The sequence below is a fragment of the Magnolia sinica genome, chromosome 1 (genome assembly GCF_029962835.1).
Source record: "Magnolia sinica isolate HGM2019 chromosome 1, MsV1, whole genome shotgun sequence".
NCBI classification, from domain to species: domain Eukaryota; kingdom Viridiplantae; phylum Streptophyta; class Magnoliopsida; order Magnoliales; family Magnoliaceae; genus Magnolia; species Magnolia sinica.
Genome location: NC_080573.1, coordinates 81,800,386 through 81,816,155, shown reverse-complemented (window position 1 = coordinate 81,816,155; position 15,770 = coordinate 81,800,386). Strand labels below are relative to the sequence as shown.

Sequence of the window (15,770 nt, the reverse complement as noted above, 5' to 3'; positions counted from 1 at the left end):
CAATCAAGGAATGCTTTTGGGTCAAGACGCCCATCAAAACTAAAAGCATCTACTTTAACACTCTTTAAGACCCTCTCATCGGCATCATAACGATCTTGATATTCGACAGCGGACTGCGGATATCACGCCCCTCCACGTCCTACCCCTCAGCCACGTGCTCCACGACCTCTACCACGATTTCCTACCCGTTCCTCAACTACTCTCCCTACGTGAGACTGTTCATCCCCGCCAATGTCGGAGATTTCTCTTAGGGACGCTTCTATCTAATCCATATAGGTATTCGTGTTCCTAGATTGCGCTTCAATGGTGGCCAAATGTTGGTTGATCGTGTTCATCATCTTGGTCAACTGTTCCATATTGAAAATCGGGTGTAGACCAAATCCTCTACCAGTCTGAGTGGGCATATACAATGAGACTCAACTTAGGTTTCCTAAAACACGACTCTAAGAGATTGTGTTTTTTTTTTTTTTTTCGTGTGCAAATCTGAGAATTTCAAATCTAGACTATATGCGATGCATGAAACCCTAGAAATAAATAAAGAAATAAATATATAGATTCTTAATAACTCGATCTAAGACGACCCAATGCAAGGGCCTAAGCTTTGATACCAAAAATTGATGTAGGACGGCCTAATCCAACCTTAAATGAGCATGATATTTGAAAGGGATAGATTTATGCAATATTAAAAAAACAAATAAAACATCAGCCTTATACATCATCAACACAAGAAAGAAATAAGGTTAATATAGCATTGATTATAGCCATCCATCACAAACACGAAGTATTGAATCTTAAAATTTGAATTTAGTTGGATCCGGCGAAAGGTAGAACTTTTGTCTTGCAATAGGTCCATCTAACGATCCAAGTGGATTTTCTAATCCAGAAAATAGGAATTTTCTGGATTGGAAAATCTGAAAAATTCAGAAAAGAATTGGTGGTTCTTCAAATTTAGATTTGGGTGATGGGTTTTATGTGAAGATGAAAATCTTTAAGATCTAATGATTTAGATAAGAAAAATGAACAAGATCGGCTTCTAGATCTAAAGATTTTAGGAGAAAAGGAAGAGAATGTGGTTAAAGAAAAGAGTACCTTAAGAAAAGAAAGGAGGAAGAAGTAGGGGATGAGAAATCACTTCCCTAGGCCTCATGCCCTCTTCCAATCACTGGAAGTCGAAGATGAAATTGTCAGAAGCAAAAAGCTCTCTTTTCCTTTCATAAACATAACATAACATGCCATAGGTTTAGGGGCAACCCTTATAAATTCATAATTACATGAAATTACCAAAATACCCCTACTAAAAAAAAGTTTTTAAAAAAAGAAATTCGCACAAAAATTGTACGCAAATTGTCTCAAACTGTCTCAAAACTTAAATAAACCAAATGTTCATAAACTAAATTCAAATTGAAGATACCTGATGGGCCCCAATGATAGTGTCATGAAGGTGGCGTAATGAAGGTGAGCCGTGACGATCCAACGATCCGATCACACCATCCTCGAGATCCAACGGTCCAAATGTCTCCTTTAAGTAACTTACACATGTCACGAACACATGTGTAAGGTCTTTAACCTCTAGAGACCCGACCCGTATCCGTCATCTAACCACATTGACACGGGTAACACACGCCTCCTGCGTTGATATACTTTGAATGGCCTGATGTCCGCATCAAAAAGGCTTGTTGTGGGGGAGCCCCATGATCTGGACTTATTTTGTGATTTTTCAAATGCCACCAGCCATCCAGCAATGGGACTAATAATATCAACGGTTTGGATCATGAACCATGCCTCGTATTGTACAAACTGAAATCTGAATGGTTCTCTACAAACTTTTCCGACGAGCATTGTCTAATACCTCTTTTTCCCATTGCCATTAATCTAGAAATTTGATGCAAGAGCTGTAATTATGTTTAATAGCCATTCATGCTCTCTCTGGGCTTATGTGAATTTTACGTTAAGACTATCTGACACGTTCATGTGACCTGTACTCGTTTGTCTTGAAGGAAACAGAAGATGGGTCTTGTTTATATCTCTTTGTAGATTCTCTGATTGCACTATGCATCTTTCTCTAGAAGGAAACAGGAATAAGCTCTTTTTATACAATTAGAAGCTTCTTCGTGGCTTTACTTTGGATTTTCCAAAAAAAATGCCATTGTTGCATGTCATTTCTCATTGGTGGAAGCCACCTGGTCAATTTGTTCTAATGGTAGCATTTTTTTCTCAGATCTCAAACAAAATACCAAATTGTATTAACAAAGACTGATGTGGTTTTTCCAATAGACGTGGCCCGCCGTGCTATGCAGATTCAAGAGGTGATATTGTGCAAGTTCTTTTAACTTTTGAGAACCTGATGCATCAGGACACAAGCAGTCTTCTGATGAGCCCGGCACATACAAGTGGGTCCTATTTTTCAGCAACCCAGACTAAGTCGCCCACTTGGCATGGTGATGCCCAAATCTTCCAGATTTGAAGATCCTAACCATCCAATTTTTTGGTCTTCTTTTCTAACCAGTGAAGGCTGGTGATGGAAGGATTAGGATCCTTCAATCTAGGAGGTTTCTTTACCATCCCCATCCACAGTGGCTCATCAGACAGTCCGAATCCCAAATCACGGTTCTCACTTGTACAAACTGGAGCATCAAGACCCATAGTTCCTCTTGAAGTTTTTCCTTCTTAAAAATTTGCAACATTTTCCATCTATTCCATTAATAACTAATCTTTGGAGATTCCTTTCTCATTGTGCAGAGCCTCAGCACGAATAAGTCAGTAGTCAACCCTTTGGTATGTTTTGTTTTTCTTTATTTTATGTTTTGGTTCATCTATCAATGATTCTCTAATTGTGCCTGACAAACTCTTTTCTGAATTTGTTTGGGATTCTAGATGATGATAAGCTCCAAGTCTGGTGCCGGTATACATAGCCTAAGAGCAGTGCTTTCAAAGATTGCTCGATTTGCTAAGCCATGAAATGTAATAATCGCATTGTCCTCGTCTGGTGGAGAGGTAAATGTGATTGCCAACACCTTGCTAAAGGAGTCTGGTTTGCTGTGGAGTTGCAAGTCAGGTTCACCAGCATGCATCCCACCGTAACGGGTTCACATGCAAGGATGGCCAGATGATTGGAACATACCACCTTCTGGGCATGAGATTAATGTTCTGCTAGGAAAAAGGGAAAAGAAAAAAAAAAAAAAAAAAAAAAGACCAATGGTCTTGTATTCATCATACACACTTGGCCCATTGGACATGGGCCTTGATTTTTGGACCCACCATGCCCTGACCAGATTAACGACCCAGATCCTGCACATTATGTCATGCAGCCATGTGCACCACAAATTGCCTCTTCATTCTCCTTATCCTAGATCTCCTCATTTGTCTATTTTCTTACCTGATGTATGCAATGTTTTACTCTTTCCGTCACTCTTGGAGCCTTTTGTTGGCTAGAAATATGCTCAGAAGTGTCAGGCCGTCGCCGGGGAGCATTCATACATCCTCAGGTTAAAAGGGTTGTATGACTTAATGACGCTTTATGCACATGTAAAGAGTTCTGTCGTGCGACCCAGATGCTTACGTGCGACCTGTGGCCCACACCTCCTATTTGTTGAGGGTGGGCAGCATGAACTATTCTGATTCATGATTTACATTAACTTGCATTAGAGGGTGGTTTAATGAATTTTTTAGTTTTTGACCCTCATGTTGTCTACTTCGCCTATTGCCCATTTTGCATGTACATTTTTTATACCGTTTTTGCCCCTAGGTTTTTTATCCATGTTATTTCACCTATAGTCATGGACCCATCTGATCAAACTGCGGCCCCTTTAATGTAGTTTGATCCTTGTGCAGGGATTTGTGATTCGCCCACTGAAGGTGACACGTTTTGGCTGTCATTTCTAGGGTGAAAAAAAAAAAAAAAAATCACTTAGCACCCGCTCAGCTATATATTAGCTTTCCATAAAATGCCATTTTTTTCTGCCAAAATGCCAAGCATTCAAACGCATCTGTACCATGAAAAGTATAGTCCCCACGGTGAAATCAACATGACTTTAAGATACAGGTGAACCTCACCTGATAATTGGATCAGCCCCGTTCTTGAGACTGATATGGTTTTCATCATGGGTTCCCATTTGCATATTTAGAAATTTCCTCCACAAGTAGCTTTTTGGTGGGGAAGTTAACGTGGAGGTGAATGTATATGTAAAGATGTTTTGTTCATTCCACACATGTAAGCAATCCCATCTACAACATGTCACACATATGATATCTAATCCGTTCATTATGTGCGTGCGTCCTACTATGTAGGGTAGAGTTATATACTGTTTTAGACATTACATCCTAAGGACTATTTTCTAGGCAATTTTTATCTATTTTATAGGTTTATTCGTCTACACACATCTACATATGAAAATGCTTTACATGGTGAATCAGCAACCCGTCTTTTTACCTACTTAAAATGTCACGTTCATCAATATAAGATAATCCATGCAATCAAAATCCATAACCAGTAAGTACCCCTTGCACATTGACGTTTGTTTGGATCCACTTAAAATAATCGACCTGTACTTGTCTTGGCCAGTTTAAAACATCACATTAAGGACTATAACTTAATTAATCCAATCAAAGATAAATGGGCCCCACTATACACGTCAACACGTGGGACTTTATGGATCTAATATAATGAACATGCACCTGTCTACACCTATATAAACCATCAACCATGATGAATATACAATATTTCTATCGATAAAATAAATAAATAAACCACGAAGATATGGACCTCAAATAGGGATGACTCTCCAACCATACACGCTGCATAGATCAGCACAACCCCACCTTGATTTCTAACTGGGTCAAACCTCGACCTATGCCAACCCAGGATCCAGCCCAAGTTCTCCGAGCCTGAGGCGGTTTATCATCTAATCAACCGTAACCCATCTTGGTTGGTTCGTTTGCAAATGCCTACACTCCTCTTAGAGCCAGCACGTGTAAGAGATCTGGACCTTTCATCGATTGGTACCAGTTGTAGATGGGATCATGCCCCAAAAATCACATCTTTCGGATGATCTAAAGTGGATCGGTCCCATCTTGATAATTTTATTGCGGCCATGTAATCTTTTCTTCTTATTTTTTTGGGTCTGGCGCACTGGATAATTTTAAAGAAACGATTTTTGGGAAATCTCATCCCGATGCCGAAGATCGCTTGATGAGCAGTTGGATCGCATAAAAACAACTTGGGGGATCGCATTAGAGAAATTTATGGGGCACTACCTGAAAATCCTTAAAGGGGATGGTTTGGATGGCATCAAAACATACATAGGTGGACCTCATGAGCACGAATTATAGAATATCCGCCCACCTGCCTCATGAGTAACTAAGCATGGTTCTTTTCTTAATTAGCATCATACAACTTAGGCAAATTATCGTATGCGAAATTATTTGATACATCTGCTTAATTTGAGGCTTGATATGCAGGTACTTGGAAATTTGTAAGCCAGCCCAATGTCAACACCCATTGAATTGGCTATAAGTGTAGGACACTGTGGCTGAGCCACAGTTTCATGTGCACACTGCACACGTGCTTGTGCATGTACCATAACATACTCATGATCACGCATGTACCGTTACACGTGTGCACTCACACACACACACAGGCACCCTTGCAAATGTGTACATGAGCATGCACGTGTACTCTTTTAACTCTCACCATGTGTACGTGCCATGTGGACATCCCAGGCATGCATGGCCACTCCCACCACTCACGTGTAGTGTGCCAATACAAACCGATCAACTTTGACCCCAAGCGTCGAAATAAACAAATGCGTGTATGGTCAAATTCCGAGAAGATTACTCACTCACTCAGCTACTTGAAAATTTTTATAATCGGAAGGTGGGTTTTTCCTCCAAATATGGATTCTTCTATGACCTCCACAAGAAATGACTTTTCAAGATACCAGTGCAATCAAACAAAAGGAAAAACTTACAATTGGTCATTATGAGCGACTGCAAGAATGTGTCTCTTGAAAGAATTATGTGATATTACATAGAGAACAAATCCAATGTATGAGCGTAAATTTGGATTACAACTAAAAGATTGAAGTGAAGAATTATTGCAACTCTTAGAATAAGCTAAGATAAAGTAAATTAATAGATTTGTTTGATTTGATTGGTGTTGTATATGATTGGTCATTGTTGCTTCGTGGATTTCCTCTTGCTATTTATAAAATTCTAACGTGTAGCTTATTCTTCCATATGCTTTTTTCATTACTCCAACGGTTATGATAGTTGAAAAACCTTTCTCTAGATTCTTTTTTTTTTGTTACGTTTCCCTTTTGTAGTTGTTCCTCTTTTGTCGGCCAAATTCCATATCTTGAACTACTCGATTGTGTTTCTCTTTGCTCGTTAAGCTTTTGGATAAATCGGCTGCATTACTTCGCCAGCCATCAATGACGTGTAAAATTAGATTTACGCCAATTAGGATTCCACAAAAAGCACCCCAAATATATTGAAGATTTTTTTTATCCGCGTCCTATTTCTCGTGCAATGCTATATGTTGCCCTCATATTAGCTTTTTGCCATAATGGCCATAAATAGGGCACAACAATATATCCCAACATATTCCAATTTTCCACCATTCAATCTTTTCTTTTTGTGTTATTAATTGAATTGTATAATTGTTATGTCCTTTTTATCAAAATTATGTTAATCCAAACCATTGTAATGGTGGACATTGAAAAGGCCAAGCTATATGTCCTAGAGGGGGGGGTGAATAGGACAATGCCAAATAAAACTTATAACAGCGGAATTAAAAAGAATATGATAGCCAAAGTAAATCACAATGCAGGAAAGTAAAATAACCTCAAAATTCAGATCTTGAGAGGTTGATACAAACGTTGTTCTAAGGACAACCTTACACCAAAAACCAGAGTTTATGGTAGGACAACCTTATTTCTAGAAAGATCTTTGTATCAAATCTCAAATCGAAGAGGAATACAGAAATAAATACAAACTGAATTAAAATAAATTAAATCACAAATGTATTGCTCTAGGGACAGCCATACACCATAAAAATGGCAGGGCAACCTTGCTGGAACAACTTTCAAAAGAAATTAAATATCAAGCTGATAATGGAATAGCAGAAAATAAATTCTAAACTATTACAACATTCTCACAATGCTTGAATTAAATGATTACAACATTCACCACCATACATACATCCCACAAAAGAATAATTAAAGATCAGAAGAATAAATCATTCAACCACAACACAAGGGATTATAGTGGTTCGCCTGTGTGTTCACCAACTGTTAAACAACAGCCACATAAAATGCTACTCTACTCCTAATATCCTCACACAGGGGATATTAGCGTTCACTAACAAAATAGGTTTTCCCAAGTTCACCCAAAACCTTTACAATTGTGTCTTTGTCTGTGGGCTTACACAATTAAAAAAATCCACTTCTGAGTTTTCCTGGCTCTCCTCAGATAAGCAATATAACAAGATTTTTCTGGCAAATCTTGAAAGAAACCAAAACAAAAAGGAATTTACAATTAATGTAAAATACCTGATTATCTCCTTCGATGTAGCAGCCCAGTAGAACCAAATCAGAGTAGATGATTGAATGTCCAAGTTCAATGTCCAGTACTCAATTACAATGGTTCTAATTCTAATAGATTTAAATTAAATCAAATAGGGCTTGCCTTAATTGATTTTGATTCCAAAGAAAGGGAATAACAATTCCTCTTATCAAATTAGATTGGAATAGCAAAAACAAAATCAATTAAATAAAGCTAAGGAAAGAGAATATTAAATAAGCACACTTAGCTTAGACGGAGCACAGAATTATCTCTCAGAAGTTCGACGAAGATTGGCTTGAATGGATTAATTAATTCGATGATTTCTTCTGAGATTCGTGCACTATTTATAGGTGAGCAGATCGGGTTTTCGACTGGTCTAGAGAGCTCTTCGACTAGTCGAAGCAATAACAGATATTTGAAAAATCCGGCGGGATATGCTTTGACCGTTCTACGACTGGTCGAAGGTCTCCTACGACTGGTCGAAGGTCTCCTACGACTGGTCGTAGGTCTCCTTCGACTGGTCGTAAGTCCTGAAAAGCTTCGCTGGATTTCGAGTCGAAGATTATCGACTAGTCGTAGATGCAGTCGACACTGTTCCTACGACTGGTCGAACAGATTCCTAGACTAGTCGAAGCCTAACAGATTTTATACGGAATTTGTAACAAACTCACGACTGATTGAGGAATTTCTTAGACTGATCGAAGCAACTCTAGGACTAGTCGAAGAAGGCCTAGGACTAGTCGAAGAACAGACCAAACTCAAGTAAAATAAACATTCGGTTTATGTATCCAAAATGACCTACTTCTAAGGTCAACCTATGGTCAGTCAAACCTCAACCATGAAGTATGGACATTGAAACATTAGGAACAAGTGACCTTGAAGTATGAGCCTTGAAGCCTTGATGTAGTTGAAACCTTGATGTAGCTCAATCTTGAAAGTGTACAAACTGCCTTGAACTCTTCTTGAAGTCTTGCAGCTTGAGTCTTGTCTTGTGAGCTTTGCTTGTTTATGAATGTTGATCCTTGAGAGAGCTTCACTTATGCAAGTTATATATAACAGTGATTTTGGCACCACAAATTTGACAACAGACAGGGATATAAACTATAGCACTTACAGACATGACGAGGAAGATCCACACTTTCAGGATTAGATTTTTTTATCCTAATAAACGGCTAAGATTTTATGGATCTAAATTTCTCAAAATGATTTCAAATTTTGTAAATCGAAACTAGACTTGATAAGAACATGTAAACTAAATTTGGGACCAATATGATTTGTCTAACTCCTGCAACAAATCACCGCAACTCGAATCAGTTGCAGTGTCCAGCGCAGAAAACAACACGGGTACCCTTCCCAACGGTTAGATTTTGCTAAGTCTAACGTTGTTGGATCGATCCCAAAATTCTATACATGATAGTACCCTCAGAGACCTATAAACGAAACATGAGGTTAATCGGACATGGAAAAATGCCCGAACCCATTGCTGCAATCTGAACCGTACATGTTGTCCAGAGTAGAGATGCCCATTGTGGAGTCTATAGTTGTAGGAGCTTTTGGCCTACTTATTGTACTCGGAATTGGTTAAGATTTGTTGAGGTTAGGGGGTCATATTATTGACATCAATCTAGACTATCTGACCTTTGATCAATGGTTGAGATTGATCGTCCATCGGTGTGGTGCATTTAGATGCAGTGGACCTAAATGTCGGTTCGAATGGAGCTAATCTTGGACATATAAATGTACCAGATTTCTACAGCTTTTAGGTTTAAGTTTGGACCCTAACCATGAACGGCATCAGTATATATGAATTACGCTTAAGTTTGGACTTTTAACTACATACAAATGTGCCACTTGTGAGGCTTTACTTGTGTTCATCCCTCGGTTGGTGGTTGCCACTTCTCATGAGAACCAATCAGAGTAGGTTACGTGTGATCTATACAAATCCACATGGTGTTTTTAAAGATCTACAGATATACATAAAAGATTTCTTAATAACCTAGTTGGAATACATTGAGCAATGCCACGTTGTTGTGAAGACGGCCAATCATGAAGGAGCAGTTACATGACAGATGGCAGGAGGAGCAAAAGGTAGTGGTGTTGAATGGTTATAGCAACCATCAAGCTCTGGAAAGCATATAAATGGCCAAATTAAGGTTATAAATAATAAGGGAATTCAACATAAAGACGCGTCTCATACCAACCAAATCAAATCAAGCACTATCTTTCAATTATCCTTTTAAGTACTAGTCAATTACATTTTGTAGTGTAATCCTTTACTTTTCCCACCAAGTAAATTACATTTCTTAGTGTAATTCTTTACTTTCAACTTGTTGCTTACGTTCCGTAGTGTTATCCGTAGTGCTAATCAAGTAGCTGGTAATTATAGTTGTAATTTGAGTATACGCTTGCACGCTGGATCTAGTTCTTCACTCTGAAAGGGGTTTTGCAATTGTTATTCACAATTGACTGTAAGAATTTCTTTCTCATTTCTCTTTATCTGTACTGAAAAGTCATTTCATATAGAAAGCAAAAGTGCAACCCATCATCAGAAGACGAACCCTACCCTCTGAATATTTGTTAGGTTTGAATTGAGCCGCAATTCCAATTCTTGCACGCCGACATACCTGCAACCGAAAACAGAGCAGAAATAATTTTTAACACACCCGGTGGGACCTTGTCTCTAATTTACCGGCATAATATTGCTAATTATGAATAGAAGTACTCGAATCAATGGGGTCGATCTATCTACATTGACATCAATACCTTCAATTGAGGACATGCCAGTTCAAATAATTCCTGAAGTGTTGAATCTAAACAACAACCAATGCTTGGTACTTGGGAGCAAGAAGGAGCATCGGACCTCTCGAACGGCCTCCGCAGACAAGATAGCGATCGTGCTTCGAGATGTAAAAATGAGTATTCAGCATGTACAAAAATATGAAAGAGCCCAAGTTGAGCAATTCTGTATTCAAACTGAGAATGCTAACAAATACATGGCCAATCAGATTGAGGCTATGCATCGATTAATGGCTATGATGGCCGAACGAACGTTGTTGGTAATACAATATAATGTTGAGGGAATTTCTATTGTTAATGTAGCTCAGCTGTCACCTATGCCACCTTCACAGAGGAATCCACCATCAGTCCTAATTCAGGAGATATGAAATACTCCACCTCCCATCGAACTTAGACCACCAGAACGAGAGGCTAAAATTTTTTTACCTGAAAATCGGAATCAAGGATTACCCGGAGGATATAATCCTCAATAATTCCCCAAGAATCCTTATAAGAGGGACTGAACCGATTCGGTCTCGAACCATCATCAATCCTTAAACCTCAGTAAGTGGATCTTGACCAAATCATACATATTGTCCAAAAAGTTGCAGGCCAGGAACTAAACCGTAATACTATCCCAGTATGTCACAAACCATATCTCGAATGGATAGATTGGCAACATTCACTGCTAAGAAACTATCAACCAAATTTTACCTTATTTTCAGGCAATCCTGGTCAGTCGACTATTGAACACGTCAGTTGATTCACCATGCAGTGCATAGAGTTAGAGAATAATGACTATCATAAGTTACAATTATTCGATCGTTCATTGACAACGACAGCCTTTATGTGGTATTCAAGCCTATTGGCAGAGCCGGTGCACACTTGGCAAGAAATGGAAGCAAAATTCCATGCTCAATTTATCTTTAAGAATAAAGAAATAACTATGGCCATTTTCACCTGTTTTTGGCAATTATTGAGAGAGACTTGTGATAGTTACATCACTCGATTTTAGAGGGTAAAGAGACGATGTAAGATTGTCTTGACCAAAGCTGAATTTGTGCAGCTAGCATAAGATGGTTTTGATATAAACTTCATAAGAAGTTCATCGGGACAGAGTTCATTGACCTGTATATCTAACTAGGAAGGTCTCCAAGTATGAGGAACTATTATAAGAATATGTCTGATAGAAAAACTCGTCAATAGGGACTTATTATCATGATTCAAATTATGAGGTCGCAATTGTCGAAGTGGTAGATAAGAAACCACTCGTATGTTTATCATTGGTCAAAGCAGAATCGACCGCATCAACTGTACAAAAAACTCAAAAGGTTTACTCTTTTGACATCACAAGAGCCAATGAAATATTTGAAATTTTGTTGGCTGGAAAGTTTATCAAGGTTCCCATGAATCATAAGGTACCTTTGGCGGATGAATTACAAAAGATCGAATATTGCAAGTGGCACAGAACTCGGTCTCATTCAACTAATAAATGTATTATGTTCAGGAACGTTGTCCAAGATAACATTGACTGAGGGTTGTGAAGTTCTCAAAAAAAGGCGAGGAGCTATGTTGATCGACATGGATCCATTTTTGCTCAATCTTAATGTCAAAATGGTCACAATGAATCTACGAAGCCTAGTCGGCCACGGCCAAAGGTTGATCTTGATTCGACCAACCAAGAAGACATGCCATAATGACCAATGCAAGGGCGATGTTGGTCTCCTCAGTTGAGCACAACCCGGACGGACACCATTAGACAAGACAGGCGGGGTTCACAACTGTGTGACCGATGTGTCAGAAGGACTATTCTAGGATGTGAAGATCCTCCCAAATCAAGGTTGCATGGCCTATGCGTGACAGTCAATATCAGCCACAAAGAACGACCATTAATGGCTACCAACAAGTGAGGGAACCTAGCCAGAGGATGGTCAAGCCCCCAACAACTCGAGAAGGAGTATGGAAGCGGGTTACGCATCCGAAATTTTTGGTAGCACTAGAGGTATTGACTCGAACATAGAAACGCCGATGGTAGGGGCATCAAGCAGCTGTGAGAAGAGAATCGGAAGAAGTCACGGACCAGCCTCAGTCGGATGTAGTCCAACTACGACCATTCTTCAGAATACCTGTGTCTAAAGAACCAGTGATTGTAAACATGGTAGGGACAGTCCTATCTCCCATTTTATGTGACCAGGACTCCAATATTGTCGGCCGGTCCAATCGATCGGCTAGTCCAAAGGAAGAAGATACTTGCGGTAATCTATCGAATTATCTTAGCGACAAATGCTTCCCAAGGGATGAATGGTTAGTAAATGAATTAGCAATGGGCACCGAAGCACTGCAAGTCATCTCACCAATGAGCGCCTCAGTCGTCCTTGTGGCCAATGAAAGCGTTAAGCATGGCAAAGACCTTGGTAGACCAATGGATGTGGGAACATTGGGGGCAATGTTTGAAGGAAGGAATTGTGTTCGGGACATTGCCACTGGTCATGTTTCATTGCAATCTGGTGTTCACACTGCCTTCCAACTTACAGGCTAGACCAACTTAGCCAAGTAGAATGGCAAGTGATGTTGAAGAATCCAGTCCTACAGTAGCGATATAACATGCCTCCTTTCCATTTGAGGAGACAACCAGAAATAAGCGTGAGATGGATGAAACCTCACATGTAAACACAGTCACGGTGGAGTCAGGAGCTACATCTAAAAGAGTGGTAAATACCCACTCATGGCATGATGCAACATCTCAAGCTGTTATACATATCTATCAATTTCGAAGGATGCCCCATCACCAGAATCCTGGTCAATATGGGTTCACCATCAACCTATTACCACTAAGAATGATGTCAAAACTAGGAAAGACAGTGGCTGTTTTGATCCTTTTGGAGGTTATGGTCAATAATTTTACTGATCATGTTACGAACACTCACGGGGTCTTGCCAGTTGACTTGACTGTTGGAACCAAAATGGTATTGGCTTCATTTTTTATGGTCGATACTTCGTCCAACTACAATGCCTGATTGAGTAAAGACTGGATTCATTCATTCGTGTGTATCTCGTCTTCCCTACATCAGTTCATAATCTTCTGAAATTGGGATAAAGTTGAACTAGCCGTTGTGATAATAAACTCTTCTTGGCCACTTTAAATGCAAATGAAGCCTATTATTATAAGAAAGAAGTAGGACCAATTCGGTTTACTAAAAGGAACAAGTTCGGCTAACTAACTGAAATATCCATAAAAAATAATCCAAATAGTGTTGTGCAAGCCATTACAAACGTAATTTGACCAAGCGATATCCTACCGAGGGACATTGTTCCTTATCAGCCAGCCCTACGTTGTACCATCGAACAAATCATATGATCGGTACATTAAGAGATGAGCAATATCAAGATGATTTCATGGCCAGGATAACAAGACTTGAAGAAAGCCTGAGAGATGTAGATGATGGTTGTCAGGTGAACTTGTCTGATATGGATGTCTCAACTGAAGAAGAGGACATGGAGCTTAAGGAAGCCCCTGATAAGTTAGAAGATTCTTGGCCGTAAGTTCAAGATCCTTTAGTATATATTAATTTAGGGATTGAGCAAGACACCAAGCCCACATTCGTCAATGATTTGCCGAGACCTCAAAAGAAAGCACGACTAATTAATTTACTTGAAGAGTTCGCCGATTGGTTCACATGGGATTACCATGAGATGCCAAGACTCAATTGAGGCTTAGTTGAGCACATGTAACTTATAAAAGAAGGGTATCAACCTCATAAGCAACCCCCCAGGTGAATGACAGTGGAAGTAACCAACAAAATAAAAGTAAAAATCAAATGGCTTCTAAATCCTAGTTTCATTAGGCCTATCAAATATGTCGAGTGGATTTCAAATGTTGTTAAGTTATAAAAAAGAATGGTAAATCACGTGTTTCATTGATTTTCAAAATTTGAACATAGCCACACCTTGAGATGAATACCCAATGACGGTGGCTGATCAGCTGATCAATAGGGCTGCCGAGTATAGGATTGTATCCTTCATGGATGGCCATTCTGGGTATAACCAGATTTATATCACGACGGAAGATGTATCGAAGATGAAATTTACATGTCTAGATCCGTTAAGAACTTACTGTTGGGTGGTGATGTCTTTCGGACTTAAAAAAGCGGGAGCCACATATCAGAGAGCAATGAATGCCATATTCCATAATATGATTGGCCAGTTTATGGAGGTCTAAGTGGATAATGTAATGGTCAAGTCATCCAATATAGAAGACCATGTCATTCAATTGTGCAAATCGTTTAAATGAATGAGGCTTCATAAGCCAAAAATGAACCCCTAAAATGTGCTTTTGGGGTTCGGCCAAAATTTTAGTGGGATTCCTTGTGTATCAACAAGGAATAGAGGATGATCAAAATAAGGCTCGAGCAATCATTAACGCTCACCCACCGAAGAATAAAGCCGAACTACAACAATTCCTAAGTCAAGTGAATTTCATGCGGAGAATCATATCTAATTGTGCAAGGAAAACCAACATATTTTCGCCATTGATAAAGCTAAAGCAAAGGGTCCGAGTTCAAATGGGAGGCAAAGCATCAGCTAGCTTTCAATTAAATCAAAAAATATCTTATGAAGCCTCCAATGTTGATGCCACTAATCAAAGGTCGATCGCTCAGGCTTTACGTCACAACATCGGCACAGTCGGTCAGAGCTCTCGTAGCCCAGGACAATGAGACCCGGAAAGAGCATGTGGTTTATTATTTAAGCTGAACATTACTCGACACAGAGAAAAGTTACTCAGTTATAGAGAAGTTATGCCTATCATTGTACTTCGCGATCATTAAATTAAGACATTATTTGTTAGCCAAAAGAGTAAATGTAATAGCAATGACCGACCTAGTGAAATATATGTTGAATCGGCCGATTTTGAACGGCCAAATTGACAAATGGGTACTGGTTTTATCTAAATTTAATCTTTGTTATACTCCACAAAAGGCAGTAAAAGGTTAGGCCATAGCAAATTTCTTGGCCGATCAACCATCTGATCTAGAGGAACAAATTTCTCTAGAGATTAGGGATCTGTATTGCGTACAATTGACACCATGGAAGTTGATTTTTTCTATGGGTCAAAGACACAAAGCGTAAGTAGCTAGCATAATTTTAATCGCACCAAATAGAAACGATAGGAGTTTGTGTTCGAATTGGAATTTGACTAAACCAATAATCAGACTGAGTATGAAGCTATGATAATCAACCTAGAATTATTTGATAGAGTTAGATGCAAGAACTACGATGGTGATAAGAGATTCACAGTTGGTGATCAATCAGATGGCATGGCTCTTCAAGTGTACTAGTACATCCTTGTTGTCATATTATGCCTTAAAAACTTAGATGACGGATAGTTTTGAAGTAGAGCTAACGCAAATCACTAGGGATCACAACATGGACGCCAA

General features: G+C 39.1%; 1 protein-coding gene across 3 annotated transcripts in view; it reads left to right on the top strand.

Moving 5' to 3' along the window:
• LOC131251265 (uncharacterized) overlaps nucleotides 1-4,375 on the top strand; it is a 115,461-nt gene extending 111,086 nt beyond the window's left edge. For 2 of the 3 annotated variants that reach the window (XM_058251888.1, XM_058251895.1), the window contains 3 exons: nucleotides 2,219-2,306; nucleotides 2,740-2,775; nucleotides 2,875-3,680. In XM_058251888.1, the coding sequence (XP_058107871.1) occupies nucleotides 2,219-2,306; nucleotides 2,740-2,775; nucleotides 2,875-2,958 (208 nt within the window). In that variant the 3' untranslated portion in view covers nucleotides 2,959-3,680. Of the gene's footprint in view, nucleotides 1-2,218; nucleotides 2,307-2,739; nucleotides 2,776-2,874; nucleotides 3,681-3,831 lie in introns of those variants that run through there. The other variant, XM_058251902.1, reaches the window with a different exon arrangement.
• Nucleotides 4,376-15,770: the final 11,395 nt, after the last annotated feature.